The 27416-nt window shown below is 37.2% G+C and overlaps 3 protein-coding genes across 3 annotated transcripts; all 3 read right to left on the reverse strand.

Annotated features, from left to right (window-relative positions):
- Nucleotides 1–554: 554 nt before the first annotated feature.
- Nucleotides 555–4939, reverse strand: LOC104233993 (DNA-directed RNA polymerases II, IV and V subunit 3). Its single transcript, XM_009787476.2, has 3 exons — nucleotides 4427–4939; nucleotides 2764–2998; nucleotides 555–1073 (listed from the first exon to the last, which is right to left on the reverse strand). Exons 1-3 carry the CDS (start codon nucleotides 4873–4875, stop codon nucleotides 801–803), a joined length of 957 nt encoding a protein of 318 aa, XP_009785778.1. The 5' UTR covers nucleotides 4876–4939; the 3' UTR covers nucleotides 555–800.
- A 2016-nt stretch (nucleotides 4940–6955) lies between these two features.
- On the reverse strand, nucleotides 6956–11452 carry LOC104233992 (uncharacterized). Its single transcript, XM_009787475.2, has 2 exons — nucleotides 11317–11452; nucleotides 6956–7949 (listed from the first exon to the last, which is right to left on the reverse strand). Exon 2 carries the CDS (start codon nucleotides 7925–7927, stop codon nucleotides 7115–7117), a length of 813 nt encoding a protein of 270 aa, XP_009785777.1. The 5' UTR covers nucleotides 7928–7949; nucleotides 11317–11452; the 3' UTR covers nucleotides 6956–7114.
- Nucleotides 11453–18388: 6936 nt separating this feature from the next.
- On the reverse strand, nucleotides 18389–26578 carry LOC104233991 (ASC1-like protein). The gene is made up of 6 exons (XM_070160526.1): nucleotides 26224–26578; nucleotides 24234–24463; nucleotides 23734–23889; nucleotides 20868–21053; nucleotides 20201–20385; nucleotides 18389–18455 (listed from the first exon to the last, which is right to left on the reverse strand). The coding sequence occupies exons 1-6, from the start codon at nucleotides 26359–26361 to the stop codon at nucleotides 18430–18432; spliced, it is 921 nt and encodes a 306-aa protein (XP_070016627.1). The 5' UTR covers nucleotides 26362–26578; the 3' UTR covers nucleotides 18389–18429.
- Between the last annotated feature and the right edge of the window lie 838 nt (nucleotides 26579–27416).

Here is a 27416-nt window from a genome sequence, read left to right on the forward strand (position 1 = left end):
ATTAAACTAAGAATCAAGTATTAAAAGCACATCACCACACAAAAGTACATTTTTTTTAAAAAAAAATTCCCTTTTACAAACAAAATTCCGACAATGAAAAATGCAATTAATTAAGCTCAAATTCTAATAAGAATTATTTGTGCCTTGATCAATATGTAGAAATATTCCATATATGTTTATCAATAAAAAAAATTTATTTCTATTTGGATTGAATTTATAAAAAAAAATTGTTAAATCCAACATAATTTATTAAACCGGGCAAATTCTCTAGTGTATAACTAATACAAATAACAATTATATACCCTATTCAGTATTACTCTTAAATATAGCAAATCATAGCATTAGCAATACCATAATTTTTAATACATAGATAAGCATGTATAAAGAGCCCTTTCAAAACCTTTAATACACCAAATCAAACTATCATAATAAATAATCTCAACATTACTAATACACTATATTTAGTACTATTCTTGTACACCCTACCAAACGACCCCTCAGCGGACATAGCGTGCCTTAGCAAGCACATGTGTAGTCAATAGCCGGTCAATACATAGCTGGGAATTGATGATCCATTGAGATATGATATCCAACAACATTTTATCAGTACAAGATGATGGGAAAAACCATTTACTTTCAACAAACAAAACCAGTCTCCTACATTTCCATCACCAGTTAAGTCCTAAAGGGAAAATGGGTTAAGTAGTTCATGGATTTCTTGTCCTTACAAGACATATATTAAACATCAACACTTTCAACAGTTTTAACAAGCGAGGAAGTTCAAATTGACCAATGAGGTTTTACCCTCCGCGCATATGTGCACCCAACTCTCCAAACTGATCATCTGCTTCCACGGTGTCATCTGAAAGGCGTACTGCATCCAATTTCTGCTTCAGCACTTCTATTGCATTGAGTACCAATTGTGAAGCTTTCACTGCGCCAGTCGTTTCAACAGTGAAAATAAAACTATCTTCCTTGGCATGTATCTCTATAAGTCCAGGTTTTCCCATGGCTTCACATTTCTTAAGCACCTCATCATCATAAGTGTATGCCTCAGCATCAACTACAATAACCTGCAAAGATAAAAATAAAAAATAAAGGCCTAACTTTCAAAAGCAACGAGAAATACGACAACACAATCTGAATAAACTTCAAAAGCTACTCATTTGAGATGTCTCAAGTCGCCTCCTTCTTTGACCTATTAATCCATGTTTCCTTATCATCTGGCTAGGTTAAAAGCTGAGATCTCCCTCATTTTCCAGGTGCAGTAGACTGACCACTGAGTAAGTGTAGAACGAATTAATTCTGTATTTTTACCATTCTTGTTGAGAAGCAAAATGTTTAACCATGATTTTGACTTGTAACGCGGATTCGAATTTGGTGCCTTCTCTTAGAATTAAAATCTTCATATCTGTGCCGAAAAGCTATAGCATCCCCCATTTCCAGAAGGCATTGTCTAGGATTGAAAAGGCTCCAAATCTAGTTTTTCTTAGCCAAAACATCCTTGGATTACATTTTAAATCTTCAGATTTTATAAATTCGATGAAGTTATTGCTGACCAATAAATACAAACATCACTGGACCCTAATGCTAAAATTCCATCTCCTTTGCAATCAAATGATAGAATTCAATGCGCCTTCTCTTTTTACTTTCTTTACAGTCAATGTGCATTTTCCTTATAAGCTCTTAGAAAGCCAGTGTAGTGAAAAAAAACCAATATGCTATTAGACCCATTTCAGATTTGGCAAAAAGATGATGCTTCACGTGAAAAGTTTTGCTTACTCACAGCTAACAGATATACGGAAATATTGGTTTTAATCCTCCAGCACGTTAAACTGTTCTCTATCATTACCCCTAAATAGGAGCCACAACAGAGTTCACCTCATTGGCAGACAAAACTTTAGAAATAAAAAGCCAATATTACCCCCAGCCCCAAACAACTAACGACACCAAATCAAGTTTTCAGGAAAGGTGGATGGGATATGACTACTTAGGCTGACTTCCACCCTAGTTTCTTGCTATGATTTTCTCTACCATAACAAGCTCCAAGCATCCCAGTGAAAGTCATCATCCTAAGTCAGTTCAGTTGTGCATAAATAGTAAATTTCTCCTCATATAGTCCTTACTAAAACATTCCCCTGAAAGAAAATTGTTGTTTGTGACAAATATTACTAAACCTACAATTCATGACAGATTCCAGAAAGCACAAAAAAGGAACTAAAAGGATCACTCTATACATTAATTACAGCCACTGTTACCAATCAGAAGAAATAGTAAACAAAATGGTAATATGCAAAAACAGTTCATGCTCCACAGTTATTTATACCATATATGAGGAGCTTACTCATATTTTATACACACAAGCAATCAAGGACAGCTGTATCAGCCGAGTAAACTCAAGTACTCCCTCTATTCCAAATTAACTTTCTACTTGTGTTTTCTCTTTTCGTCTGAAAGTGTTCAATATTTCCTGAAAAGGGGAATTCTTTTCCTGCACTTACAGTGCCTTTTCTTGGTAAGAGCGCAACAACAACAGAAGCCGAGCATGATAAAAGATCTTGATATAAGCTTAGGCCTCAGGTTAACGGGGGCAGAGGGAGTGTTCATTCATGTTCCTCACCAAATAAAGCATGACATGTTGTCCATTGAAAAAAAGGTAATAGGAACCACAGATAGTGTTCACCAAATCAGAGGAAAAAGTTTAGACATAACAGTATGGCATTTTACAGCAATAAAACATATAAAGTACGAAGTTCAACCAACCTTGTTTTCAGGATCAATGCCAAAGACTTTTGTGGGACTACTGTCTACTAATTCTCTTTTCTCCTCGAGAGTCAAGGTCTCCATCATGTCCTCATTGATGTAGATATCTGGTTCATACATGAAAGTCACAGTTGCTGCAGGAGACCATTTCGCATGATCTTTAGCAATTCCTTTCCGTGCTATTGCTCTTAACCTTAACTCCTGCCCACGTCGTAGTTTCACAATTATGATTCCCCTGCATAAAAGAAAGCAAGACGGTAAATAGCCTATCTGGATAGTAAGCACGTACAAACCAAGACCTTCAGCACCATAAATCTCCAAAATAAGCATATTAGAAAGAACATTATTTCCTCATAATATCAATGAACAGAAAAACGTTTGAGTAAGATAAACTACTATCCTTCTTCATGTGGCACGCTCTAATTAACACTACCTTCAAAACTATTATCCTTTCGAGAAAAGAGACACTATTTACTAAGTTCATCAGGAGCTTGATTGATATCTGATCACTTTATTATGAAAATGCACAAGATGATAATTCAACTAAATTATAGGATAATCTTCTGCAGTCCATAGACATAAGACATATCAAAGGCACCTAATGTGCATCTGCCCAAAAAACAGATTCACCAACTGGAAACAAGAATCAAGTCGCCCTTTTTTGTAATCCTTCAGCCAAACTGGACTGCACTTAATTTCTCAAAAACACTAACATCAGTCTGCAATCTCTATCAAAAAAGATGACCTCTGAAAAGAACTATCCCACAGCAGAATGATGTAATTCCTTGTTGGAAGCTATGGAGATAAAAAATACCCATATATTCAAAGACACCAAAAAAATCAACAAATCACTCATCCCAAATCCAAAAATGGCAACTTTACTACCCCCTCTGTCCCAACTTAAATACTCCTATAATTTTTCACCATCGAATTACTCAAAGAAAGCGCTACATCTTATGCAACCAAAGATTTATGCATTCGAAAGCATCTCGACCCTACTTTGACAAGTACCGTATATGATTTCCCAATTTCTGGAAAAATAAACTTAAAAACCTCTCTACCTGGTTTAAGGTTAAATACAAACGAATAAAAAATTTCGACACAATAACACCAACAATAGCAACAACAAAAATGTGTCAACCTAAACTACTTAGAGTAGGCTAAGTGTGCAAGAAAATACTAACTTATTCGAAGATTTATCATAGCTCGAGAAGCTTAATGCCTATACGTACAAAGAAAAGATACAAGTTATGTACTTTGACACTATTAAAGATTTTTTTACACTTACACCGAACTTTAACCTGTGATAACAGATTAACCATTTTTTTATAAATTACCAATTAATGTTTATCAAGAAATTGACCTGTAATTACCTATCAAGCGACCTAGTTGTGTCAACTTTTTGTACACCGTCAGTCCATAAAAACTTAAACGCTATATAAAGCACCTAAATTGTATCAGAGTTTAAGTTATATACAATGTCAGTATAAGGAATTTCTACACCATCTGGTCATAGTTACCTGTTGTAGCAGATAAGCTGTCTTCTTTTCAACATTACATATCCCATATTTTAAGTAGGCTTATTTACAAGAAGAACAGCAATAATGCTTCAGTTCCAAACTAGTTAGAGTCCATAAACCAGCAAAGAAAGGAAAAAACTCACTTATTGGTAGAATTATCAAAACCGGAGGAAGCATCGGAATAATCGACAGGAACAACAGTATGATCCGAACTCAACAAATCTTTGCTAGTAACATCGAGCGTCTGGTCACTAAGGCACTTGACACGGAGGTAAAACTCAACGGAACAATACTCGCACTGTCCGTCACCGTCACACGCGTCACAGTCACGGGAGAAACGCATGCTCATTGCGCGCTCGCTAGTGAGCGGGATGAGACCCAGACGATGAGATATGAACTCGTCGTTGAGGACCGAGGAATTGACCTCGATTTCAACGAGGTCAATGGCGATAGTTGGGACTTCTGCTATCATCACGCGCCGAAGCGCGTTGGCTATGCTGGCGTCGGTGTCGCGCAGCTCGAATTTCATGTAGTCGTCTTTAACTTCACGGATTTTGATCCTTGGGAATCTCTGGTACGAGACGCCCTCCATTGTTGCTTCTGCTTTGTGTTTTTGGTGGGAGGGTTTTGGAAGTGAAATAGTACTGAGGTATACTTTTGCTGGGTTTTGCAAATTTTTAAAGAGTATGGAATTTGCTTGTTGATCCTCTGGTTTGGGATATTTACAGATTGGACCTCCTTATACGGACAACACAAGCGATTCATAAGTCGCATCCTCAAACGCTATTAATAAGTCGCAAAGCGTGACAGCGATTATATAAATTTTTCTTTGTCAAATTTTACTCTTCATTTATATTCTCCGGTAGAGAATCCCTAATTAAAAATATAAATTTTTCTTGATGGTAAACCCTTATAATCAATGAATTTTTAGAAATATAGAAATTCACTAATATTCTTTGATAAATGTAGGAATTTACAAATACATGTATCTAGTCAACAGTGTTTTATTAGTTGAATTTGTTTAAGTCATTAGTAAATATGGTAAAAATAGCACGGTATAGCCAATTTTCGGACTGGTCATTCAAAAATAGTCAACGTTTACCAAGTCAATGAAAAATAGTCATTATTTTGCTGCAACAGAGACCGGTCCAGCATAATATACTGGAGCTCGGTGCACCTGTGTATGAACTCCAGCATATTATGCTGGACCGGTATACTTTGCTGGATCCAGTATAATATACTGGAGACTGGAGCACTGGTGCTCCAAACTCCAGTATATTATGTTGGACCGATATACTTAGGAACTCCAGTATATTATGCTGGAGTTCTAGTGTACTTATGCTGGAACTCCATCATATTATGCTGGAGTTCCAGCATACTTATCCTGGAACTCCAGTATAATATGCTAGAGTTCAAGTATACTTATGCTAGAACTCCAGCATAATATACTGGCGTATTATCCGGGTTTTGAATAGTGTTTTCGCTCAGATTTATCTTTACATGAAAAGTGATAAATTTCGATTACTTTTAAAACTGGGCTATTTTTGAACGACCAGTTATAAATCTGGCTATTTTTGAATTTCTCCCGTAAATATGTGCTTTACTAAATTGAAAAATAACTCATTACATGTATGGGAGAAACTTCTTGTCATTCTATATTACAGAATGTAAATGAAGAGCTACAATTTTGAAGAAAAAAAATTACATGTAACAAATAATGGTCACAACGAAGATCGAAAATAAAAAAAAATTAGGGGTGTTTATTTGCAAATATAAATCGCATTCCATAAATGCAATTCATAAATCATTTTTGGGAAATGCGACTAATAAATTGCATTATGCAAATGCGACTTATGAGTCATGACACATCAGACTTATAAATCGCATTTGGTATGCGTGACTTATAGCATGTCCAACAACGGATTCCATTTGTTCTTCCGTTATGCTTTTATCTCTTCTATAATTTTCTTTTCATTTTTATTAAAAAGCCATGCCACTAAAATTGTTAAGCCAAAATTGCATATTTTGAAGGAAAAAAAATTTCTTTAGTCTTGATAAATAGAGTTATCTGGTACTGATGAAATAGCTTAAGTATGCACAATCTGAACTGAACATTGTCGTAATAAAAGAAAAGGTTACATAAACATTACCAGCATAAGTGTTTCACCAGCATTTTCTCTCGGTTAATCGTTTTATACAAGATTTGATTTTTCTTGGATCTTTTTCTATCTTCTCTCACATCTTCCATGTTCCTCGTTATTTGGTTCAAACCCTAAGAATAAAAACATTCTTGAGCACCATGATTCCAGCTTAGTCGAACTAGTGAATTCCGGATACCAATGGTTAAAAACAAAAAACATATATTGAAAGTTTAATCAAGCCAAAGTAAAAGATATGTTGAAAATATATATTAAAATATCTAAGTTTATAAAGTTCCATAATCTGAGCATCCAAGTCTATGAACTAAATGGAAACAATCCTACATCAAACCTCCCTATAACCTCGTTTGTTCCGAATATTTTTGGATGTTATAAAAAAGTGTTGTTATACAAAACATATATTATAACATACCATGAAAATTGGTTCAGGAAAAAACTTGACTTTTATAGTGAAGTGTTGTTATATAGAGATGCTGTTATAGATAAGTCTGACTGTAACACCTAGAAAATCACTCTCTAAAAGCTGTAAAACATAAAATTAATTTGACATGGTGAACCATGTTCAAGTTGGTAATCCAGGAACTGATGAAAATATTGCTTTGTTCAAACTACATCGAAATCTAACAAAAAGAAGGAACAAGGTTCCATCTGTTTTAAATCAAAGACATCATATCATGTATAGAGTTCAGAATCAAGAAGGAAATCCTTGTTCCTACCTAATTTTAGGAATTCCTCCTCAAGATCCCCAACGTTAATATGATTCACGCCGGACAGGACATCCTTGAGCAGTAGAGATATAACAAGTGATATAACTGAAATACCAGCTTCAGGCCATGAAACACACAGGGTTCCTCTGATCTTCTTCAACTGACATCGGCTCAATAAAGCAGCCGCCAAGCCATCGACAACACTTCCTGATGGAAGATAGTCTGCGCATTTTACCAGTGGTGAATCTTGATGTCCATCAGCCTTTGCTTTTCTCTCTGCAGATGATTCCAGCTTAAATGCAAACGCTTCATCAGGTGAAAGTTTTCCTCGAAAGTTATTACTACGAATGGAGTCCAGGATTAAGACCTTTTCTGGAATAATCTGTTCTCCAATCAGTAGCTTTGCCACTGTATGAGATCTCTCTGCAGTAACTGGATATTGTACGGACACAATCATAATCAAGTTATCAGCTTCATTCAGGGCATATATATTGCACGATTTATCTTTAAGAGAGGGCTCGACTGAATTGCCAGAGAATGGGATTTCAGGAAGGATAAGAGTTCCGACAAGGGTTTTGGAGGACACATGATGTAAAACTTGAAGTGATGGTGAAGACAGGGCAATGATGAGGAGAGAAGGGCGAGAAAATTTCTCCGGTTTAGGAGTTGCAAACAACAGGAATGGAGAGGGAAGAGGAGGAGACGGAGGACAAAAGTTGTTCAGATCTTCCAAAAAGAACCTTGAAGGTGGAGGGATTTCTGTTAGTACGTCTTCCATCTCTCTTTGGTCAAGCTCTCACCTGCAAATATTCAACAAAATATGTATTTGTCACTTATGGACACATATCCCATGATTGATAGGCTATAAATAAATTCAATTGCCAAAGCACATCACCAAGTCAAAGAGCTTAAGAACATAGCCTTTCGACAAAATTTGGAGATCAACAAATGAAGCGAGGCCATCTATCAAGCGTAGGTTCTTATAGCAAGAAGGGCAAAAGCTAGAGAGTAATTGCCACAAAGCTCTACGACATAAGGTCAGTGTAAAAAATTGAAAGACCAAGCACAAACAATCGAGATCATAACACAACTACAATTGGAGATCGCCAAATTGGCAAGACAATCCAAATCTCAGTTTTAGGAGGTATGTTAGCAATGCTATCATGTATTCTAACTCGGATTGATTTCCAAATTTTGAGGTGATCAATGACATCTCTCCAAATGAGTTGCTTATAGTATCCAGCCATCTTTATTATCTCGTTCGCCAACACCATTGAAAATATGAACTTGAAGAAAAGATAAAAAAGAAAGAATCGAACAAGACCACATTCTGGAAGAAAGAACAAGACCTGGTTACTTAACAAGCTGCGGAGATTCACTTCAATACTATGGTTTGTAGATGCCCTCATCCAAATTACTACTCCGCAATAATTGTATTTAAAAAGAGGAGGCTAGCTGGCCCACATGGACTAGACTGGGGAGTAGCTTAATGACTACGATAACTAGTGGAGAAAATAACCCAAGAAAGAAAACTCTACAAATATTTGTCCATCTTAAATAACACATGATCAGTGGCAATCAACTTTCCTAATGTCAAGAGGAGTCCCAACTGATTGATTGGCAACATGAGGTCGACAATTTTAAAGAATGTGTTTGAATAATCAAGTACTTCTTACTAGCATATGATTCTAAAGTACTTCCATAAGAAAAAAAATACCTTTCCGGAAGGAAAAAAACGAATAAGTGAAGACAGAGAAGAAAAAATAACAAAACAATAATATGAAAATGAGAAGTAAAAAGAAACAGTTTTATGAGACCAAAAACTGAATCAGCATGACATAAAGGGCAACCGGTGCACTAAGCTCCCTCTATGCGTGGGGTCCAGGTAAGGGGCAGACCACAAGGGTCTATTGTACACAGCCTTACCCTGCATTTCTGCAAGAGGCTATTTCCACAGCTCGAACCTGTGACCTCCCAGTCACATAGAGGCAACTTTACCTGTTACGCCAAGGCTCTTCTCCTGAATCAGCATGACATAAGAAAAGGAAAAGATAAACAGCTCCATGGCAAGTGTAAACTTGACAGGAAGCTAAATAAAACTAGCATGAAGAATGCAACCAACGTGAGCAAAAAAATGACAATGTTTTGGCTCAGTTTCCCCTATTTTAGGGTGAAACAGCTGCATTAAAGCTTATTTTCAAACTCAACTTAACCCAAGAATATGTTCAAGAAGTTTGACGTGAGCTAATTCCAGATTCCTCAAGCACTAACCTCAACTTAGATGAGCTACAACCACAAAATTATTTTCGTTCGTCAACATCCAGCAGAAGATATAGAAAAAGAAGAAAAGAGAACCGGAAAAAGGAAAGCAGCAGACTTCCAGATTTTATGCAAATTGGTCACTGGCTTGAATAGAAAAGTTATTGGATATCTAAAAGATGTGGGAACAAAACAGTATTCAAGCACTACACCAGAAAGAGAGAACCTACAGGAAAAGATACTCCAGTTCTCTACAAAAGACAGCTAATCTTCTGTAGAAATGGTCACTGACTGGAATAGTTGACTGAAGACATAAAATCATCGATTCTAATTCCAGACTTGGATTCCTTACTAAAGAAAGTTCCAGACTCAGTTTTTTGCATTCCTATAAATGACATGTCATCCACACTTGCTTTAAATTGCCATAAGCAGTGACTAGCTCATACAACCAAAATAAACTTGCTAAGATTTTTGTCCTTTTTGAGAAGAATGTATTTTTTTAATCAGATAACAGAGAGTACCCCATAAATCAACAGGGTCATACTCATAAAATGTGAAACTCCTTGTTATTTAGGATAGGAGAAAACAGAAGGGTGAACCTTCACCGAAAATGAAAGGGTAAAACTGCTTCTGTTATTTGTGCATTACTCCTCTACTTTGTAATCCTCATGAGGGTTCTCGTATAACTAGTGTTCTTGGTAGACAAAAGGATTATTTGTTGTTACAGATATTAAATAGAAATTATCTAACATAGTAACTTTAACTCAAGAGTCAAGGGCCAATGTCGAGGGAGTGAATAGAATTTAGGTAAAACCATAGTTAACTGGTCTGGATTCAAACACCAGACCTTGAAATTAGTGGTCTGGATAATAAAATGGTTGCATTTTCTCGAAAGAAACAAAGATAATTTCATTCACAGCAACAACAACAAGAACACATATAAATTGTTAGCCATCATCCATCCCAAACACCTAGTTGACAAAAGTCTCAAAGCAGCGGCGGAGCCAGAAATTCCAACAAAGGGATTCAAAAATATACTAAAATATCACGCTTAGGATTTAAACCTATTACCTGAAGCAATTTTTGAATCCCCTTTGCATAAAAAATAGAGTCTTTCCTTATGTCAAGGAGATTCAACTGTTTATATATATTCCTAAAAATTTATTCCCCTAGTTACACAATACAAATTTTGAAGAATTAATCCAAATAGCCGCCCACCTAATCTCTTACACTAAAAATAGCCAGAATATGTATAATTCATGTATAATCTATGTATACCGGCTAGAAAAAGTTAATATTGAATCTGGACGCTTATTTGTGTAAAAATCCCTACAATTTTCCCAGAAGGGGATTCAATTGAACCCCATTGGCATAAGTTAGCTCTGCCGTTGTCTCAAAGCGATTGTGTGTTTAAAAAAGATGAAGAGCAGCTACATTTAGCATATTTACAAGCACCATTCACAAAAAAAAAAAAAAAAAAAAACTGTATGAAAAAATCTCCTTTCTAGTTCAGCAAATAACTTTATTTTTTTTCGCTTTCGCCTCAAGTAAAGAGGTGGAGCTAAGTCATTCAACTGAACCCACTGCTTTCAGCTCGAACTTTGTATATATACGCAAAAAAAAAGGGTGTGTGTGTTGGATCCGTCTCTTCCAAAGTACTAAATGAAACTCAAAATGTAAAGACAGATACTAAATCTATTAACCCTTTTTTCAGGAAATCACGGTGAAATCAAATAAGTACGTTTAATCTTGTAAAAAAGGGACAAAATTGACTATGCAAATTTGAAATTGAGGCTTTCTTTATATAAAATAATTGTAATTTGCAAGTTTGGAACACAATTTAATTGGAAAAAAAGGGATTAGGGTATTTGTATAGTGAGAGAGCACAAGAGAGAATAAGGAACTTACACAAGTCGATTCCGCCGGAAAAAAGTTGGAGAGGAAGAAGAAGAATATGTTTCTTGCAGAACATTCAAGGTTGAGTCAGAATGCCGGTCTTATTTATTTTTTTTTACCATTTTTCCTCTTTTAACTTTTGTTTTATTTTTAATTAGGAATTTTAGTTTTGACATTTTCTTTTCTTTTTTCTTTTTTTCATGCTTTTTCTGAAAGTTGAGAACAATTGTGTAACTTGAGCAAAAATGGAGAAGAGTGTGATTAGATTTCAGGAAAAAGGGGCAAATTTGTTCTTGTACTAGTTCAAATTGAGCAAATTTGTCTTTTTGTCACTTTTGGCGTAATATTTAGTGCGCGTTTGGATATAAGAATTGTAAAATTTTAAAATAGGGTGAACAATTTTTTAAAGTGAAAAAGGTATTTGAAATTTAGAGTTGTATTTGAACATGAATATAATTTTGGGTTGTTTGTGAAATTTTGTGAGTGATTTGAGTGAAAATTTTGGAAAATAGCTTTTTGGAGTTTTTCAAATTTTCGAAAATTACCAAAATGCATCTTCAAGTGAAAATTGAAAATTTTATGAACAAATGTTGATTTCGAAAAAAGTGAAATTTTTTTGGAAAAAAAAAAAAGGAAAAATTTCTTATGTCCAAACAAGCTCTTATTCTCACCGTAAGGAGATATTTCAAAGGAGCTTCTGGTGTTGGTCTTACCTTTCGAAAAAGTGGTACAGGTATTTCAATTCTCGGTTATGTGGATTCTGACTATGCAGGAGATCTTGACAGAAGAAGGTCCACAACTGGATACATCTTTACCCTCGTTGGCAGTGCCGTCAGTTGGAAGTCGACTTTGCAGTCGATTGTCGCTTTGTCTACGACAGAAGCAGAATACATGGCAGCAGCGGAGGCGGTAAAGGAAGCTATCTGGTTGAAAAGTTTAGTAGCGGAATTGAGTTTGGTTCAGCTGGAATCAACTCTTAGATGTGATAGTCAGAGTGCTATTCATCTAATGAAAAATCAGAGATTTCATGAGCGCACTAAACACATTGATGTCAGATTTCATTTTATTCGAGATGTTATTGATGAGGGAACTATCAAGGTCGTGAAGGTTATCACAGACGATAATGCTGCAGACATGTTGACCAAGATAGTCCCGCTCGCTAAGTTTGCACACTGCAAGGACTTGGCGGGGGTGTGCATCAACTGATGCAACTCCGAAGAGAACAGTTGCTAGGTGGAGGTGGTATGTTCAACAATGGTTTGATTCTTCTTGTTTCTTACAACGGGGTTGCCCAGTAAGCTTAGAAGTTTTGGCCAGAGTTGTTCACACGCTCGAAACGCAAACCAAGGTGGAGATTGAAAATGTTGGTTTATGTTTAGTTAACAATGGCATGCTGAAAATGTTGGTTTATGTTTAGTCAACAATGGCATGCCAATTGGAAGAGTTGGTGGAAAGAGTTGGTGTGGATGCTAGGAGGAAGCTTCCTCCTTTGATGTCACCCATGACATCAAGAGGAGGTAGTTTGATGTCACCAATGACATCAAGAGGAGGTCTTTACCTCTATAAATAGATGCACTCCTTCACTTGTAGAAATCATCCCAAAATAATACAATACATTGTAGTGAGTAGAGAGTTAAGAGAGAAATTCTCTTAAGTGTAATTGGGAAATCTCCCCTTCCTTTGTTAATATTAAAAAGGGCAATTGTTCTCTGGTGGACGTAGGATTATTTTGATCCGAACCACGTTAAATCTTGTGTTCTTTCTTTTACGTTTCCGCTAACAATTGGTATCAGAGCGACAGGATTCTTTAACGATCCAAGGAGAAAGAACAAGCAAATATGAGTTCCATGAAGTTTGAAATTGATAGATTCAATGGACGCAACAACTTCAATATCTGGAAGATCCAGATGATGGCGTTACTGCGGAGGGAAGGTTCAATCCATGCTATTGACGGAAAGTATCCTACGGATATATCAGCTCCCGACAAGGAGAAGATTGAAGGGGATGCATTGAGTGCAATCCAACTATCCCTTGCACCTAACGTGCTTTGTGAAGTGAGTACGGGTACCGAAGAGACGGCCAAACAGTTGTGGGAAAAGCTAGAAGGGCTATACCAAGACCGATCAGTGACAACAAGAATGTTGTTACAACGGCGTCTTCACACATTTAAGATGGGGTCAGGTACTTCGTTACAAGATCATTTAGATGCGTTTAATAAACTTGTCATGGACTTACAGATTGCAGGAATTAAAAGGGAGGAGGAGACGCTTTGCATGTGCTTTGCTATTTTCATTGACTTCAGGATATCGTGATATTGAGAATTCAATGATGTATAGCAAGGAGCCTATCAAGCTTGAGCAAGTGCGGCAGACACTTAACTCTAGTGATGTGCGGAGGCACATTGAAGGAGATAGAGATGACCAGGCAAGTGGCCTCTTTGTAAGAGGCCGGACTAGCCAACAGGGAAAGACCAAATCAAAGCACAGATCAAAGTCTCGTGTGAACAAGAAGAATACAGAGTGTTGGGGTTGTGGCAAGAAGGGGCACTTTGAACGAGATTGCCCAATGTCAAAGTCCAAGGAAAAGGCGAGTGCATCTACAGTTGAACAGGTACATAATTTTGATAATGATTATGTACTAACAACATCGTGTAATAATAATAGTAGTTATGAAAACAAATGGGTGTTAGACTCTGCTTGTACTCTGCATATGACGTTCCGAAAAGACTGGTTTAGCAGCTACGAGAAAAGTGGAGGAACCGTAGTAATGGGCAATAATGCAACTTGTGCAATAGTTGGCATTGGCTCAGTTCGGGTTCGCTGCCATGATGGAATCGTGAGGACTATTACACAAGTCCGTCATGTTCCTGATCTGAAGAAGAATTTGATCTCCTTGGGTACTCTGGATGAACAAGGCTACAGGTACATGAGCGAAGCAGGAACTATGAAGGTGACTAAAGGTTCTTTAGTCATGCTGAAAGGCAAGCTGGAGAACGGCCTTTACACATTGGCCGGAAGCACCATTGTTGGCTCTGCAAATGCATCTACAGTGCAGTTATCTAATGATGACAAGGCAAGACTATGGCACATGAGACTGGGTCATATGAGCGCACGTGGACTGGAGATGTTGAGCAATCGTAAACTTTTGGAAGGTGAGAAGATCAGCACGCTTGACTTCTGTGAGCACTGCGTTCTAGGGAAGCAGAAGAAGGTCAGCTTCAGCACTGGCAAACACAAGACAAGAGGAGTGCTAGACTACATCCATTCAGATTTATGGGGTCCTTCTAAACTTCCATCGAAGGGCGGAAAGAGGTATCTTCTCATTTTTATTGATGATTTCTCACGAAAGGTTTGGGTGTATTTTTTGAAGGCAAAAAGTGATGCTTTTGAAGCATTTAAAGAGTGGAAGATTTTGATTGAAAATCAAATGGAGCGGAAAATCAAGTATCTTCGCACAGACAATGGCTTGGAGTTTTGCAATGAAGAGTTTAATGAATTCTGCAAGGTTCATGGGATCTCAAGACATAGGACTGTCAGGCATACCCCACAGCAGAATGGAGTTGCCGAGAGAATGAACAGAACTCTTCTTGAAAAGGCTCGTTGTATGCTCCTACAAGCCAAAATGTCCAAAGTATTTTGGGCTGAAGCAGTTCACACTGCTGCTCATATTGTCAATCGATCTCCAGCATCGGCAATTGACTTTAAGACTCCGAATGAGGTATGGTCAGGTGAACCCTCTAACTATTCATACTTACGAGTATTTGGGTGTCCAGCTTATTATCACGTTAATGAAGGAAAGCTTGAACCAAGGGCTAAGAAGGCCATATTCGTAGGGTATGTGGATGGAGTAAAAGGGTACAAACTTTGGTGTTTGTCTTTACTCAAATTTATAGTTAGTAGAGATGTCACCTTCGATGAATCCTCTATACTTGATCCCCGTAAAGTTTCCGTGGAGTTTTCAGGAAACAAGAACAACGAGCAGGTGGAGCTTCCGGTGGAGCTTGCCAAGGAAAAGGATCAAGAGACTCAGGTTAAAGATGAGTCAGAAGATGTAGGCGTTGAAGAACTTGCTGTCAATGAACCATACACAATTGCGAAGGGGAGGGAGAAGAGGCAGACACGAGAACCGGAACGCCTTATAAATCAAGCAAACTTGATTGCATATGCGTTCGTAGCTGCACAAGAAGAGATTAAAGATCTGGAGCCCTCCTCGTATATTGAAGCAACTTCTTGCAAGGATGCCGCACAATGGCGGTTAGCCATGACTGAAGAGATGGAGTCTCTTCACAAGAATCAGACATGGGTCTTAGTGAAAAGACAAAAGGGGAAGAGGACAGTTGGATGCAAGTGGGTCTACCGAAAGAAAGAGGGAATTCCTGAAGTGGAAGATGCTAGGTTCAAGGCGAGATTGGTTGCAAAAGGTTTCAGCCAAAAGGAGGGAATTGACTACAATGAGATTTTCTCTCCGGTCGTGAAGCATAGCTCAATTCGCGTGCTACTAGCATTGGTTGCACAATTTGACTTGGAGCTTCAACAGCTTGATGTCAAAACTGCTTTCTTACACGGTGATCTAGAAGAGACAATCTATATGGATCAACCTGAAGGTTTCCTAGCTGAGGGAAAAGAAGATCACGTATGCCAACTAAAGAAGTCTTTGTATGGTTTGAAGCAATCCCCTAGACAGTGGTACAAGAGGTTTGATGCATTCATGACTACACATGAATTCTCAAGGAGTGCATTTGATAGTTGTGTGTATCACAAGAAGATGTCTGGTAACTCAATGATTTATTTACTGTTGTATGTTGATGATATGCTTATTGCTGCTAACAACATTACAGAGATAAATGCTTTGAAGAAACTATTGAGTAAGGAATTTGACATGAAGGATTTAGGAGCTGCAAAGAAAATCCTTGGTATGGAGATTTCAAGAGAAGACGATGTTGTACATCTTTCTCAGAAGAGGTATATTGAAAGGGTTCTCGAGAGATTCAATATGCAAACGTGCAAGCCTGTAAGTACACCATTAGCTCCTCATTTTAAACTTTCAGAGTCACAAATGCCTCAGTCCGAGGATGAGGTGGAGCATATGTCAAAGATTCCTTATGCCAGTGCAGTTGGTAGTATTATGTATGCTATGGTATGCACACGTCCAGATATTGCTCAATCTGTAAGTGTGGTAAGTAGATACATGTCCAACCCAGGAAAGAGGCATTGGGAAGCTGTCAAGTGGATATTGAGATATCTCAAAGGAGCTTCTGGTGTTGGTCTTACCTTTCGAAAAAGTGGTACAGGTATTTCAATTCTCGGTTATGTGGATTCTGACTATGCAGGAGATCTTGACAGAAGAAGGTCCACAACTGGATACATCTTTACCCTCGTTGGCAGTGCCGTCAGTTGGAAGTCGACTTTGCAGTCGATTGTCGCTTTGTCTACGACAGAAGCAGAATACATGGCAGCAGCGGAGGCGGTAAAGGAAGCTATCTGGTTGAAAAGTTTAGTAGCGGAATTGAGTTTGGTTCAGCTGGAATCAACTCTTAGATGTGATAGTCAGAGTGCTATTCATCTAATGAAAAATCAGAGATTTCATGAGCGCACTAAACACATTGATGTCAGATTTCATTTTATTCGAGATGTTATTGATGAGGGAACTATCAAGGTCGTGAAGGTTATCACAGACGATAATGCTGCAGACATGTTGACCAAGATAGTCCCGCTCGCTAAGTTTGCACACTGCAAGGACTTGGCGGGGGTGTGCATCAACTGATGCAACTCCGAAGAGAACAGTTGCTAGGTGGAGGTGGTATGTTCAACAATGGTTTGATTCTTCTTGTTTCTTACAACGGGGTTGCCCAGTAAGCTTAGAAGTTTTGGCCAGAGTTGTTCACACGCTCGAAACGCAAACCAAGGTGGAGATTGAAAATGTTGGTTTATGTTTAGTCAACAATGGCATGCTGAAAATGTTGGTTTATGTTTAGTCAACAATGGCATGCCAATTGGAAGAGTTGGTGGAAAGAGTTGGTGTGGATGCTAGGAGGAAGCTTCCTCCTTTGATGTCACCCATGACATCAAGAGGAGGTAGTTTGATGTCACCAATGACATCAAGAGGAGGTCTTTACCTCTATAAATAGATGCACTCCTTCACTTGTAGAAATCATCCCAAAATAATACAATACATTGTAGTGAGTAGAGAGTTAAGAGAGAAATTCTCTTAAGTGTAATTGGGAAATCTCCCCTTCCTTTGTTAATATTAAAAGGGCAATTGTTCTCTGGTGGACGTAGGATTATTTTGATCCGAACCACGTTAAATCTTGTGTTCTTTCTTTTACGTTTCCGCTAACAATTGGTATCAGAGCGACAGGATTCTTTAACGATCCAAGGAGAAAGAACAAGCAAATATGAGTTCCATGAAGTTTGAAATTGATAGATTCAATGGACGCAACAACTTCAATATCTGGAAGATCCAGATGATGGCGTTACTGCGGAGGGAAGGTTCAATCCATGCTATTGACAGAAAGTATCCTACGGATATATCAGCTCCCGACAAGGAGAAGATTGAAGGGGATGCATTGAGTGCAATCCAACTATCCCTTGCACCTAACGTGCTTTGTGAAGTGAGTACGGGTACCGAAGAGACGGCCAAACAGTTATGGGAAAAGCTAGAAGGGCTATACCAAGACCGATCAGTGACAACAAGGATGTTGTTACAACGGCGTCTTCACACATTTAAGATGGGGTCAGGTACTTCGTTACAAGATCATCTCAAATAGCCAAGAAAATAACACAACGTGAAAGTTATTTCACAAAGAACTTAGCATACATGTAGAATTTCACAGCAATTATTGAAAACATATTTGCGATTAAAACGAAAGGGACAGCGATTCTGATTTTAGTTAAAGCAGGAATGTCCTCAAAAACCTCTCATGGCGTTGAAGGAACATAAACAATTACATACGCTTTTTTTTTAATAGATTAAAATTGTACATGTATTATATATATACCATATAATTCATAAAAACTGATCATTGTGACCCTTGTTTATCTTTTTCCCCATTTAGCATCCAAATGAATTAAGATTGATCAACTACCTTCACGTGAACATCACACCAGTAGAAGTCTTAGGGCACGGTCAATCTTCATGTTCATCTTCAGAATCTGCATGAGGTAGAACACAATCAAGGACCGTAATTGAATATAGGGAAAAAACAGTTTGCTCCACTGAAGGAGTCATTTAGTTTCTTAACTGCTATGACCAATAACATTTTAATGGGAAGACCTTACACCATTGACCACTAGAGCAAGGAAAACTCGCTATGAGCTCTAGAAAGTGAACAACAGAAGCAAAATTAGTCAGTGTCTACAGGTAAATATAGGGCTTAGAATAAACATATGTTGAAAAACGGATACCTCTTTTCTTCGTATTGGATGTTATTCACACAGCTTTGAAATGCGTCACTGCTTATTAATGACAGTATAAGTTTTTGAAGTTCCTATTTCTATACTTTGCAGACATGGACGTGCGCAAACATGTTTTCTACAACCCCACATCGAACCCAGCTTGTGAAAGCAGTAAAAACAGTCCAATCCGTTTAACTCCTTGTTTTTAATCCTAAAAAGTGTTGACACTCTTATAAACATTAATTAAAATAGAAGTACTATACAGATGCACATAGAGGTATGGACTAGAAGCTATTTGAGGCTATGCACAAAAAACAAGTGATCCTATTTGAATTGTGTTCTGAAAAGTAGATTAAAAAAAATTCTCCTAGGATGAAGCAACTCAACATAGTAGAGATCACTTGGTAACATTGCGTAGAATTTGATTAACTTCGTGAAGGTACATATTGGAAATAAATTCTGCGACATAACCAAAGGAAATTTCACCATTGTCATAGTTATTAAAAGCATGGGTAGCACAAGCGCCTGGGGTTTTATGGAAGTCTATGGGTCAGTAGGAAGGGGTCTATATGGAGTTCTGGAAATCATCAGGAGTCAAGTTCCAAGCACAAAACAAACAAGATTCCTTATCTCTCAGTCACAGACACAAACAGTGTAAATGGGAAGGACCAAAGGACAGCATTTTCACAGTGAAATCCTCCTATAGCGAGTTCTAAGGTGAGAGAACATAGAGTTTCCTCATACATGAATTGGTTCCCAGGGCCCCGGGGCAGATATTATTTTTTGTGTGGGTAGCAACATGGGAAGCCATTTTACGCAGAGAACGTGAAGAAAGGAACGAGAGTTCAGATCATATGGTGTTTTATGTGCAAAAAGGTAGGAGAGGACGTCAATCCTCTGCAGTTCTTTGTCTAATGCATACAGACTATGGTGCGCGTGGAAAATGTTTGGTGTTCATAGGTGATGCCGGGAACTGTTAGAAATGTGCTACTAGGTCAGAAATTCAAGAGGAAGAGATGAAAAAGAGAACTTGATTTCCTCGCATGTTCTAGATCCCATATTCCTCTTCTCTTATTATCTTTATTATGTCAATTTTCGATCAGAAAAGCAAGGCGCAAACAACTTTACAACCGCTTCATCATCTTTGATCCGTAAAAACATGAAAACATCACCTTATTATCTCACATAAAAGAAAACATAAAAACATCATAAAATGCCATATTTGGACTCCAAAGTTTGGACAGAGAGAAACTGTAAATGTTTTGAGGTGGGAAAAAAATAACCACAAGCTAATTGCTGAATAGGACAAAACTACATTTCTATCCCTCGACCAGTAAGTGAAATGCATGAAAACGTTACATTTGCACTTTCTTACCTCTTTCACCATGCAAGGAGCAAATACTTGAAATAAAATTTAAGCTATGGCTTTACTTTAGCCATGATTTGCAGTGAACAATGTAAGATCAAGATGTTCAAGATAAGCATGTGGCTCTTAAACTTACCAGAACGAACGTCCTCACTCAGTTGGCCCCTTGCTTGGATTTGTTTAACAAGCATCCGGTATATCAACACCCACCAATATATATGAAGAACCATCAAGCAAAATAGAAGAGAATTAAAGATATAATAATAGATTGGTCCATCCACTTTGTGTTTCTCCTTATCCAAAGTCTGGAGAACTTCATAACTGCATTAACAGAAAAATAAAAGAACTTTCACATATATCTCGTACACAACTATTTCTCACGAAAAGGGTAACATTAACTGGTAAGTTCATATTTCTGCAGAAAACACAAATGAAGTTTTCAAAAGAGAACTAAGTGTGAATATCAATCTATCAACAACTCCATAATGCTACACTAGTTGACCATATTAAATCCTCTGAATTAAGAACTGAGCACTAATACACAGCTTACTTAGCTGCTGGCAACCAATGTGTTAAGGATATGGCATAAAGCAATGCAGGGAAAGCTGATATAAAGCATAAAGAAGCATATTATTTTGAACTCCATCATCAACAAATGATAATGCAAATTGGAACTTAAGGAAGTGAATAACACATAAGATAGTGCTTCTTTTTTAAGAAGGTTAAATCAAGAAATGAAGGGTTCGACAAGAAAACAGAAAGCAGCTTCTTTGTAAGTAGGAAAAAAAGCACCTATGATTCACCTGGTACTCCAAAGAACCCAGAACGGGAAGTATGTGAGGCGAAGTACAATCCAGGATAAAACAAAAAGAATAAATGAAAAGCTAGCAAGAGCTTCAGCACCACTGTATTTGGACATCTTTCCGATTTCGAGGAATATATCACTGGCATCATGAAGGGCTAAAACTACTGAACCGACACGTGCAAACCTGCATATAATAAAAACAGAAAGCCAATAATGTTACATGCTGATAACTTATCTTTATGATAGCACAGTATTCATAGCTTTACGTATTGATGGCATCATGAAATTCAGTAGTTCACAGTTTGTAATTCGTCCCTGAGAAACCTCAAAAATCTTTATTGCTTTTGTGATTCTTCTCCACCACAAAATATTTTGAACATGAATCATCAAGGCAATTAAAATTCAACTTCACATTATTGAGACAGTTGTTCAAAGAGCATCAACCTTGACAGTAGAAGAACACATTTGCTATAAAAAATGAAGAATAATTTGTACTATAACTTTTGACAATTCCTCTTATAAGTAAATATGTCTTGATAAATGGAAGTAAAACATATATGCTTCATCAAAATAGGGAATCAAACCAAAATATGACACTCTACATATTGCAGCCAGTCATCTACACTAATCGGAACCTCAAGTGCTCGAAAAGCTTTTCAACATAAGAAAAAAGATGAACGATATATATACAAAAGCTATATGACTCCTTCCAAAATTGTTAGCATCAGTGTCGGAGGAGTCACACCTATGCTCTTTCTTGGGTATTCAGAGAAGGCTTTAATACAATTATATTTTTGAAGGAAAGATTTGGATGTGTCTCCTTTACTAGCATAATGGAGAGGTCTTTAAGAGTTCTTCAATAACCATCACATAGTTGATCTGAAAGGTGTAAAACTCATTTGGTATAGGGTGGAAGAGTCCAGTGTAAATAAATACTTGATCGTTAACGGATCAGGACATATGAAAATAGTAAGGACATAATGATCACAGACTATTGATGAGTATGTATATATATACTTTCATTATTCATTAGTGCGTGTTCCTCGAGCCATTAGAAAATTATGATTTTCTTTCTGGCTAGCAATGAGGGAAGCCGTCCTGGAAATGGACAAAAGGGAGAAAAAAAAAACTCACATGACTTGGTGCTATCTTACAAAAAGTCGATAAAAATTTGTACCAAATATTACTGCACTCTCTTATTATGGCCCACCTTACGTAATGAAAACAATTTCATCCTAGAATTTCCTTTCAACATCGATCTTACTAACCCACAACCCAACCTTAATGCCAACATTCTCAAGTAGTGTAAACATAGATTTTTAGTACTTGTTCATCATATAATAGTAGTATCTCCGACACTGCTCTAGCTGATATCATCTCATTTTGACCGACTTCCTTTCACACACTTGCACGCTTCTAAAAACTGGTTGAAAAGTACATCCATCTTTGTCTCATTGATGAATACCAACTCTATCATCCTTGTATGTTCGATGCATACCAAATCTACCCCTAGCTCTCTCAGCCCCACCTTGATAATGAACCTTTTGCTTGGGTGATTTATCCCTTTACATTCCATGAACAAAACTATTTTGAGCTCCGTATACGTTATTCACAATCCTCTCCCAAACTCACCTGTTAATTTCATCACCCCAAGTCCCTCTTTATTGCATTTGGTCTCACTAACCCCTCTTCTTCTCCCCACTACTCACTTCCCTCTTTGTTGCACTTTGTCGATTAGGATGCCAATTATTCCCCCCTTAAAACTTTGAAATGTTATCCTCAAACAGAATTAAAGCCCGTATGTGAGGGGGCGTATTGAAGACATAATTAAGTAAATAAACGTGTGCTCTCTCTAAGAGCTTAAGATTTTAAATGAGATGGTTAGACACTTCAATTATTACCACTGAGCTACTCCTTGACCCAGTAAGTATTCCGATTTAATAATCCATCCCAACATAGAGACAGGTGCAAAACTTATGTGCTTGCTGGCTGTTTGCCTTAATCCTTAGACTCTTGTTCATGTATTTTTTCTTTCTTGTTCATTTTTTCTCCGTGCAAGACAACAAATTATATTAATAAGAGCAGAAGGGTCAAAAAAGATGGAGGAAACGACGTCAAAAAAAAGTAGGCAGAGATGCTAGGTTGCATTGAAACCACTTTCCTATCATCTGCCAATCTATTATAAATATGTCCCAACATTAACCTATTGCTTTATACAACAAGGATCTTGGTTTCTATCTACTTTCTTTATAACCGCGAAATCCCGGAGGGCTAGTGGCGCACAGTCCGAAAATCAACGGATAATGAGCTCGTCCATCTACCGGTGTCCACTTAAATATTAGGCTCTTGTCTGTGGCACGGTTCAAACTCATGACGTGCCTAATCACACAATATATGTTGCACTCTTACTAGACAAAATACCCGGGAACTAGTTTATATCTACTTTTTATCTCAAAATAATCAAAATATCGACAAAGACAAGAACTAACCCATAATCTGCATTCTAGAAGATCCCCTAAATCAAATAACTCCATGAGAAGCACGAAAATTTGAACATAATTTACAAAATCCATGTGCCTGACATTTTTTTACACGTTCATTATCGTCGTTGAATTTGGATTTTACTTCTCTGTATCTGATATGGGAAACTAGTTGCTATAATGTTTTTGGCATGCATCTGCTTCCAGTAAGAATTTTAAACTAATAACACATAAGCCCCCTGCTTCAATCGTGTTTGGCTCCAAGAAGTTGAATGCCCTGAAAATTTCTGTCCCTTTACAAAAGATAGACTTATACCAGCACAATCTCAGCAAATAAAATGACCTTTTATTTAGCGCTATAAGCTCACCTCAACAGAAACACACCTGGATATATAGGAAAAGGCGATAAGAATCGCAGTGGCAAGATGATGACTCATCGAAACTCCAAAGTCAGAGCGTCTTGTCTCCCAAAATATTAGCGCAAATATGGAGTATGCATAGAACCCGCCAGTATACATGTAAAGTGCCTTCAGTTTGGACCTAAATTTACACAAGACAGTCACTCAGATAGGCAGAGACTACTAAGTATCAAAACCATGTAAGCTAAACTAAAATTCATCAGCTCTAGCTTTTGAAAATGTTACTATGATTTATGGAAAAAGAGGCCATAAACCAGGAGCTTCTGTCTGCAAGAATCACAATTATTTCCCAGAAAACATATAGGATGTTCAATCTGAAACAAACCAGTTACTCTTGCCTGCAAACTTTACCACTTATTTCTCAAAATATTAGCAGTCACCACCTCATCCTCACCCCCCCCTTTCAAATGCAACACAAGAAAACACAAAGGACAGAAGTTAAGAAGCAAATAGAAGAGGTCTTACTTGTACATCTGGTCAGGCCAGACCTGATCACCGGGCCCTACCCAAAAGTATTTGGTTTCTGTCAACCAAGGCTCATTGTATGCCACCACAAGTGCAAAAACTTCCGCAGAGAGAAAATATATACATTTCCATGCTGATTCCTTGAATTTCCGTATCTTTTTCCTCCGATCATCAGTCTCATTTTCTATCCTTTCTTGTCCTTTCCCAAATATTAACCTTCTGGCCACTTTCTGCAATATGTACATAAATTCCATGTCGAAAGGAGATCATCAAGAAGAACAATTCATGTAGAAAGAAGTGGAGAGGTACTACCTATTCTAGAAGCAGCATCACATGATTCTATAGAAAAGAAATTCCAAGTGAAGACTAGAGAAAATTGAAAGGAGGAAAATTAGAAAAGGATATAGCAAGAGTTAGACTTTACATGATTAAGTTTGCCAGTTCGCCTCAAACTTGATGACTCTAAACACAACTATTCACGTCTCTTTAGAGAAAATACGCCTCATTTTCATCAACTGCTTCGTGCCTCTATCGTTTCTAGTCAGTCTGCCTCTTCTTTTAAAGCATAGCTTCTTTCAATTGGTGAATCAGAAAAGCTTTTTATTAAGTGCAGACCATTTTAATCCTTTTCTGTTCCCTATAGCAACTGTATCTTTCTATTTTATTTTTATTTTTATTTTTTATTTTAATTCTGTATAATATCGGAGTGAGATGAGCTTAAATGAAGCAACAAAGTTAGTGAAAATTCATATAGCCGACCCCAACGTGCTTGTGATCGAGGTGTAGTTGTAATTGTTGTTGGTGGTGGTTTACAGGAATTGTATATTCAATATCTATAATTTGCTTACTTCTTTCTTCCTAACCGCATTAATATCTTAACATCCCTTTAGCTAAACTTGTCCAAGTAAGATGGCAACATTTAATTGCAAAATATTTGTGCCAGCTGCTTTATTTGCTAGGCAAGAAAAGGAAATATAGAAAGGAAAAGGGAATCTGCATCATTTTGAGCACAATTATAGTTTTTACTTCTATTGCAAATACTTGAACTAAAAATTAAGTAAGTAAAGCTCTATCTGATAATATCACAATAAGCATCGCAACAACTTCGCATCAATGGTAACCAAAGTATACTCCCCTACTCTACACATAAGCAAACGATACCCCAGGAATGTGAGTTCTTCTCCTACTTCAAGATTGGTTAACCAATTTAATATGTAAATTTTCTTTATGACAGCGGTATTCGCGCCAACTTGCACACACCTCGACTATGCCACCATATGACTTAGGAGATGGAAAGAAATCACGTAGAGATTTTTCTTAAAAGATTTCAATGGGTGCTTAGAACCTTGAACCAATCAAAACACTCATTCTCATGAATCTCAGCATCCTATTTTGTTACATGCACTTGCCAAGGATATGACTTTTGCTTCTAGAACTAGCAGTTTTAACTGAATAGCTAAAAACTTCAACTCACTCAAAAGACCAATTTTCTCTTCTTCTTTTTTTGATAACCCAGAAATCCCCCAACGCCAGTCGCACACAATTCGAAACTCAGTGGATAATGGACCCGTCCCCGTGGGCGGAGCTAGAGACCAAGGTACTGGTTCGGCCGAGCCTAGTAAACTTGGTCCATGCTCTGTATTTATCTTAAAATTTTCATTTAATATATATATATTATTAATTTAAAAACCAGTAACTTGCTAGAATCATGAACCCATAAATTTCAAATCTTGGCTTCGCCCCTGCCCGGTCCCACTACCCTTCTCCACTAAAATAGTGGTGGTGTCACTCAGAAGACCAAGTTACTAACATAGAGATCCTACAATTTACATTTAGATTCATCCAAACCAAAATCATCAAAACTAACAAAACCCCATCTAAAAAAACAACCAAAAAATTCACAAAAATGCCAAGCATCCACAAGTTTCAATACTGAATCATTGAACAAAATCTACCAAAAAAGAACAAACTTTTAAAAAAGGAAAGTTACCTCAAAAACAAATCTATCAAGCAAGAATCTGATTGTGGGAAAGAAGAGGGCAAACAGTGGAAGAACAGCGAAATCTTCATATCCAGGGTAAGATTCATATTCCCAATTAAGAAAACTCCCAATTTGAAGCATACCCATTATCTCAATTTCCCAAAAGATTCAATCTCGCATATGTTATATGTGAAATTTTTGATGGGTTTGCATGTGAATTGAGAAAATTCCGGTTTTTTTAGACCCTTTTCTGAGTCTGAGTTGGAGTGTGACTTTGGGAGCTTCGTTTAGCTCGAAAGATTGGATCAAGTGGAGGATGGTGGGGCCCATGCCAAAGCACATTTAATTTTAATAAATAATGGTCATTAAACTATTGACTTATGTCCCGTCTATTATATGGCACGAAAGACATTTTAAAAGACTATTATATTCTTAGGGTATGTTTGGTATAAAGAAAAATATTTTTAGCCAAGTGCACATATATTCTCATGGATGTTATTTAGAGATTAGTCAGCTTTTATTTTGTTCTAAAATTTTAAACTAAAAATCTGAACTTTAGGACAATTCAGATCCCAAAATTGCACTGAAAAACTAAAATTCAGAACATATTGGTTAATTCTTAAATAGCAACCCTTTATAGTGGCTACGTGGTGTCATTTCTATGGAAAACATTTACTAAAACTCATTTTCAATCTTCCTTGTCCTATTCTTCACCCCCACCCCATCCTCCCCCCTCCTACCCACACCCTCACCCCTAACCCGGGCCTACCAACGCCGCCCTTTTCCCCTAATATTGCCACCACTTCAGCCCTTAGACCCCGATTTATGACCCTCCCAGCCTTTACCCATTTCGTCTCATACAGTGTTGCCTAAATTATATATTTTCCAATAATATTTTGTGCTACCTAAATAAACACCGAAAATATAGTAAAAATCCCACTTATTTTTCAAGAAAAATACTTTCCATCGTACCAAACACACCCTTAATCATAATTTATTCAATTATCATTATCATTTTCAAATGTCTCAAGTAATTAATATTCTAGCAATGGTAAGTTCGCAAAAAATGATAAATGCTTATTGTTTTTCCGCAAAAACAGCAACAACAACGTTTTAGTCTTAAATAAGTTGGAGTTGACTATATGAATAATCACTGCTTCATTTAATTCACCATGTTATCATCATATATATCAAATAAGAGA

This window comes from Nicotiana sylvestris, chromosome 10, assembly GCF_000393655.2.
Source record: "Nicotiana sylvestris chromosome 10, ASM39365v2, whole genome shotgun sequence".
NCBI lineage: Eukaryota > Viridiplantae > Streptophyta > Magnoliopsida > Solanales > Solanaceae > Nicotiana > Nicotiana sylvestris.

Coding starts and splice junctions, on each gene's coding strand:
- LOC104233993 (XM_009787476.2), bottom strand. CDS start 4,875: ATGGAGGGCGTCTCGTACCAGAGATTCCCAAGGATCAAAATCCGTGAA. Junction 2,999..4,426: donor TTTGATAATTCTACCAATAA/GTGAGTTTTTTC, acceptor TCTTTTATGCAG/GGGAATCATAATTGTGAAAC. Junction 1,074..2,763: donor GCATTGATCCTGAAAACAAG/GTTGGTTGAACT, acceptor TTATCTTTGCAG/GTTATTGTAGTTGATGCTGA.
- LOC104233991 (XM_070160526.1), bottom strand. CDS start 26,361: ATGGGTATGCTTCAAATTGGGAGTTTTCTTAATTGGGAATATGAATCT. Junction 24,464..26,223: donor TTGATAGATTTGTTTTTGAG/GTAACTTTCCTT, acceptor TACATATTGCAG/AAAGTGGCCAGAAGGTTAAT. Junction 23,890..24,233: donor TGGCCTGACCAGATGTACAA/GTAAGACCTCTT, acceptor GTGTAAATTTAG/GTCCAAACTGAAGGCACTTT.
- LOC104233992 (XM_009787475.2), bottom strand. CDS start 7,927: ATGGAAGACGTACTAACAGAAATCCCTCCACCTTCAAGGTTCTTTTTG.